The following is a 6,000-nucleotide window of genomic DNA, read 5'->3' as shown; positions in this document are numbered from 1 at the left end:
CTGGTGTGTAGGCCTTGAATGAACATTAGGTCATTTTCCCTGTTCTATTCAATCCTTCACTAGCTAAAAGTACTTTCACAGATTCCCACCTATGCCTGTGAAACTACTTATTTGCTCATCCTCAAAGGTATTTGGGTCCCCCAGATAAATGTCTAACACATACATTTCAAAATCAAATATTATACAAACCTAGGTATCTTCAAATTCAAGCAGTGGGTCAAGGTAACAAATACTGTTCTGTCAAAAAGGATCACTTTATTAATCTATACATAACACGTATAAAAGCAAGCCAAATTAGGATGTTTTCCTTAGCCATCCTTTCCACATTTTGTGTAGCTTTAGTGAACTATAAACCACTGATTTCTTCACACCTAAAAGACAAAAAGAAGAGATGGTGAGAAAATTGGTGCTTGTTGACTACATACTCAGCTAGAGCTTCCATGATATCCTGACCAGAGACCTGTCTTGGGAGTGGGGCAGTAATGGGCTGACTGGGGTGGGCTCCCAGGGGACCCTGGGAGCCGAAGATGATTAAAGGTCACCATGATCAACATAAGGGGAAGAGATTCTGATTTAGGCATCTACTCCAACAGTGACACGGATGCCAAAGGTACCCGAGTTAATGGGATAAGTGAATCTTTCGAGTTACGAGTCTATCATCAACCTCCGACTTGAGTAGCTCTTTTAAAGAGGAGAAAGGAAAACAAAGACAAAACTCTGTATGTCACTGGGTCTCCTCAGCTCCTTTTCTGTGCCGGCATCCCAACCACCCCCAGCTCCCTGCTGCTGTGTCACTGCGTATGCCACGGCCTGCCCAGAATGAATGTCGGTTCCATCACTTTCTGCAGGTACCCTCTTCATCCCCTTTCAGATCCCTTCTATAGAAGGGCCTTCCTGGACACCCCAGGCCAATTCAGACGCAGCTCCTTCTGGTCCCACAGCACCTGTGCTGACTTCTCTTACAGCACTTACCACACTGTGTGGTGCTTGTCAGCTTACTGACCTGTCCCTCTGCCTAGACTGGGAGCTCCTCAAGGACAAGGAGCTTGTCCCATTCATCCCTGATCCCCATCACCTAGTACAGTCCCTAGCACACAGCAGGTACTCAGTAAATGCTTTTGAAATGACGGAACAGATGCACCTCATTGAGATATTTGACCTTCTAGCACCCTCCACCTACTTAATCACAAGTACCTGATGAAACTGGAGAAGAGGCTCTCTGGGGGCTAATGGCACAGAAGTAAAATGGGGTAGAATAATGGGATGCTATTTGTCTGTCCGGTCTAATAGGATACTATTTGCAGATGGTATTATGAGCTCAACTTCCTTTGTGCTGAGGATGAGATCATTTAGTCTGTGTTTCAGGGCGTGGCCCAAAGATCTGAATGGTCTTTCCCCCATGAGATAGGAACTGTGGTCTGTGCTGCAAGTCTGAAATGCACACCGGCGGCAGTGCGCTTTAAGCACTGGTAGGCACTGTGGATGAGGTAACAGCATTAAATCTGGAGACTCCTAGTAGTGGGGTCTGAGTGGTCTCTTGAAAATACCCCGGCCTGTTACCTGCAAGCTGCCCAGTCCACTTAGAATCTTTGAAGAAACTACTGCAGGCAATGGTAGGTAAAAAGTCTGCATACCAGGAAAATTGTTAGTGAATACTTCTAGAAACTTTGGCCCAGCTTGCCTACTGTTTGCAAACGGACTTAGCCTAGTCAAGAAACTCAGAGCTCCTTTCCCTGCCTCTACCTCTTTTAATTTTCTCCCTGGAGCAACCACTTTGGTGAACCTCACCCACTTGAGCATTGAGACTGGAAACTTCTTACGTAAGGTGCTTTTTAATATTCCAGCCAGAACCAATCGAGACACTAAGCAGAACACAGGTAGGTGCATACAGTAAGATTCAACACAGCAACCCCAGAGCACTGAGTCACAGCTAGAGGAAGATGCACCGGCCATGCTAAGTCCCAGCTCAACTTCACAAACCTGACATACAGACATGCTGGACCTTAACATTTAACGTAAATATCTAAAGTACATGAGTGTCACCATGTAGCCATATTTTGCTGCTACTGCATAGAAACCTCCCTTCATTGGGGCGCCTGGGTGGCTCAGTTGGTTAAGTGTCTGCCTTCGACTCAGGTCATGATCTCAGGGTTCTGGGATCGAGCCCCGCATCGGGCTCCCTGCTCAGCGGGGAGTCTGCTTCTCCCTCTCCCTCTGCCTCTGCCTCTCCCCTGGCTTGTGCTCTCTTTCTCTTTCACTCTCGCTCTCAAATAAATAAAATCTTTAAAAAAAAAAAAAAGGAACCTCCCTTCATTAAAAACAGTCTCTCCTTTCGATGGCTCTGCCGGAGATTCTCAGAAAGACTGCAGCAGGTAATTGTGTTAGAAAGAGCACTGGAGGGGTGCCTGGGTCGCTCAGTCAGTTAAGCGGCTGCCTTCAGCTCAGGTCATGATCCCAGGGTCCTGGGATCGAGCCCTGCACTGGGCTCCCTGCTCAGCAGAGAGCCTGCTTCTCCCTCTCCCTCTGACTGCCGCTCTGCCTACTTATGCTATCTCTCTATCAAATAAGTAAAAATCTTGGGGCGCCTGGGTGGCTCAGTCGCTGGGCGTCTGCCTTTGGCTCAGGTCGTGATCCCAGGGTCCTGGGATCGAGCCCCGCGTCGGGCTCCCTGCTCGGTGGGGGGCCTGCTTCTCCCTCTCCCACTCCCGCTGCTGTGTTCCTTCTCTCACTGTGTCTCTCTGTCAAATAAATAAATAGAATCTTAAAAAAAAAAAACAAAAAAAAATAAGTAAAAATCTTAAAAAAAGAAAGAAAGAAAGAAAGAAAGAAAGAAAGAGCACTCAAATAGAAGTCAAGAGACCTGAATTCTAGTCCCAACTGGACCACAAACTTACAGTATGATGCACCCTCTCTGGGCCTCGACTTCCTCATCTGTAAAAAGACTGGCTGGACTAGTTTGGGGTTCCCTGACAAGAGGTTGTGGGCAGGTTTCAACATCGGTCTGCAGGAAAGTTAGGAGGAAACCAGAAAAGTATGTTGTGTGCGTGCATGTGCGCACTCCTGTTGCCGACGGTACAGTTTTCGTCGGGTTTTCACAGGGAGCCAGGAGTTGCAGAAGGTAAAGAACCCACAGACTGCGGGTGCCTGGGTGGCTCAGTTGGTTAAGCGACTGCCTTTGGCTCAAGTCATGATCCTGGAGTCCCTGGATCGAGTCCCGCATCGGGCTCCCTGCTTGGCAGGGAGTCGGCTTCTCCCTCTGACCCTCCCCCCTCTCATGTACTCGCTCTCTCTCATTCTCTCTCTCTCAAATAAATAAATAAAAATCTTTAAAAAAAAAAAAAAAAAGGACCAACAGACTGGAATGAAGGATCTTTTCTGCCTTAATATTCTAATTGCAACACCGGTGGAAAACTAAAACTCCATGAAGTTGTGGTGGGCAACCTTTCCAATACAGGGCACAGAGGCTGCTACCCATAAAGGACAAAATTCACAAACTGGATTGAGTAAAATTAAGAATGTCTTTTCATCAAAAGACACCATCAAGAGAGTGAAATGACAGCCCCCCATGCAGAAGACTTTTGCATTACATATTATCAGACAAAGGACCTGTATCCAGACTATATGAGGAATTCAGTAAGAAAAGCAGACAATTCAATAGAAAAATGAGCAAAACACTAGAATAGGCACGTCACAAAAGAGGATATCCAAATAAGCGTGAACAAATGCCCAGCTTCATGAGTCATCAGGAAAATGTAAATTAAAACTCCAATATGATACCACCACTCACCTACCGGAGTACCTAAAATGAAAAAGACACGGAGCATCAAGTGAGGAGGAGCCGCACCAAGAGCTCAGCTAGTGGGAGTGTAATGTGGACAACTGTTTGGTAGTATTACCAAAGCGGAACATTCACATACGCTATGATGCTGTAATTCTACCCCCTAAGTATGCACCTAAGAGAAACGCCTATGTTCGCTTACCAAAGGACAGGTACAAAAACATTCACAGCAGCACTATCTGTAAGGGCCCAAAACTGGAACCAACCCAAGAAACCATCAACAAGAGAGTAGATAAACTGTGGTATAATCATACAATGGACTTGGTGCAATGAGGATAAATGAACTATTACTGCTCCAAACACCATGTTAAATCTCACTCATGTAAAGAGGAATGAAAGACCTGGGAGACTACATATTTATCTAAAGTTCAAAAATGGGCACAACAGAAGCATGGCATTGGAAGTCAGAGAGTAGTTACCCCTGGAGAACTAGTGACTATGACTGGCACACCATCTGAGGGACAGTCCTGTTCTATTTCTTCATCTGGGTCCTAGGTTCACGAGTGTGTTCACTTGGTGAAAATTCACCAAATTTATGATTTGTGCACTTTTCTGTATCAATGGAGATTTCTTCCTACTGCCAGAAAACCTAGAACCTTTCATTTACTCACTGAAATATACTGAACCAATATTTATTGAGCATCCATATAATATAAGACATTGAACTAGATGTTGAGGTTATGGTCTCTGCTCTCACAGAGTTTACAATCCACAGAATTCTACTTGGCTTACATTAAGCCTACTTTTGGTTTCTGCTCTCTTTCTATAGAAAAGGATGGTGATTTAGGAAGTCTGCATTTAGAATGTGTCTTCAGGGAAGACAGCCTGCTAAGAGAGAAACTTTAAGAACCATCATCATCGTCTTTGCTCCTTCCCCAATGGATAAAGATGCAATATCTCTTTAGATAACAGCGTATTTAGACACATCCTTATCTACCTGAAGTGGTCATTATGAGTTTTGACTAGTATCTGAAGTCAGGTCTTTTTGGAAGCATATAGAAATCTACTTCAATATCTGGCTCCTCAAGTTTTACTTCTGTTGAGTTCCAGCCTGTTTCACATGACCCGCAGCAAAGTTACTACACATGTAAGACCATGAATCCCTGTGTGACCTTAAATAAGATGGATCCAGTGACAGACATGGTTCTCCAGGAAACAATGTGAGGCAGAGATACGAGTAGGTTGTGAGAGATCTCTCCCTTCCCATAATTCCACATTTCAGATATTTAGGAGGGAAAATCAGTAAGCCCCCAAACATTCTTCCAATTATTTTCCAACCACAGTTAGATATTATCTACAAAGAAAACCTCTTGAAGCAGAAGTACAAACTTATTTTAAGGACTCTCAGGTTAAATAATAAGCAAATCGCTAAAAAAAAAAAAAAATCCTTAACTATTATTATGTGCTCTTCTTATTTAATGTGTAGATACTAAAAAATGGAAGAAGTATTTTAGTTATAAGAAACTGGAAGCAGAAGATAACCGACAATCCATTCTCTTGTGTTCCAGGAAAGGGCTGGTAAGGAAACCCTCAGGCATGCCAGAAACTTTTTAGGAACAAGACTAAACCCGTCTTGTTAATTCAGATGAATCCTTTGAAGCTAGAGAGGTAAACAGGTATCTGTCCCCAGAGTCAGTTCTGACTGACCAGAAAGTCAGGTGGGGAAAAATAAAGCAAGATTTCAGAAATTAAGCTCATCATCCTCCCCAACCACCCCACCTCTGGGAATGGCACCACCGTCCAGTGCTTCCCAGGCCAGACATGGAGTTTTCTCTGACTCCTCTCTCTCCTTCACTACCCATATCCCTCCAACCATCTGGAACAGGTAACTTGCCCTCTAAATTTTGCATGCGTCTCTTCTCTCTGCCTGTACTGCAATGACCTGAGTTCAGGCTGCCTAACTCCTCCCCTGACTGGCTGAACCATGGCTAATCAGTTTCCTGAGCAAGAGTGTTATCTCCCTTCCATCTGCTCTCTACTCTCTAGCCATCAAGGTCTTTCTACAATCCTTCCTTGGCTTCCCTCTGCCCTCAAAATAAACTCTGAATTCCTCTGCCTGGCTTTTCAGGCTCCCTTTGCCAGCTCCGCTTACTTCTCAGTCTTATCACTAAATCCTCCTCCTCTCTCCTATTCCCGTACCAGAAGACTCAGACAGGTTAGTA

The 6,000-nt window shown here is 44.6% G+C and overlaps 1 protein-coding gene across 1 annotated transcript in view; it reads right to left on the bottom strand.

The window, feature by feature from the left end:
- Nucleotides 1-235: 235 nt before the first annotated feature.
- The window catches only part of TAMM41 (TAM41 mitochondrial translocator assembly and maintenance homolog), a 49,828-nt gene continuing 44,063 nt past the window's right edge, over nt 236-6,000 (bottom strand). The window contains exon 8 of the mRNA XM_036101295.2: nt 236-371. Coding sequence (XP_035957188.2) covers nt 295-371 — 77 coding nt within the window. The 3' untranslated portion in view covers nt 236-294. The remainder of the gene's footprint in view (nt 372-6,000) is intronic.

Source organism: Halichoerus grypus, chromosome 1 (assembly GCF_964656455.1).
Source record: "Halichoerus grypus chromosome 1, mHalGry1.hap1.1, whole genome shotgun sequence".
Taxonomy (NCBI): Eukaryota; Metazoa; Chordata; class Mammalia; order Carnivora; family Phocidae; genus Halichoerus; species Halichoerus grypus.
The sequence above is the reverse complement of the archived record's forward strand: the minus strand, read 5'-3'. Positions and strand labels throughout refer to the sequence as shown.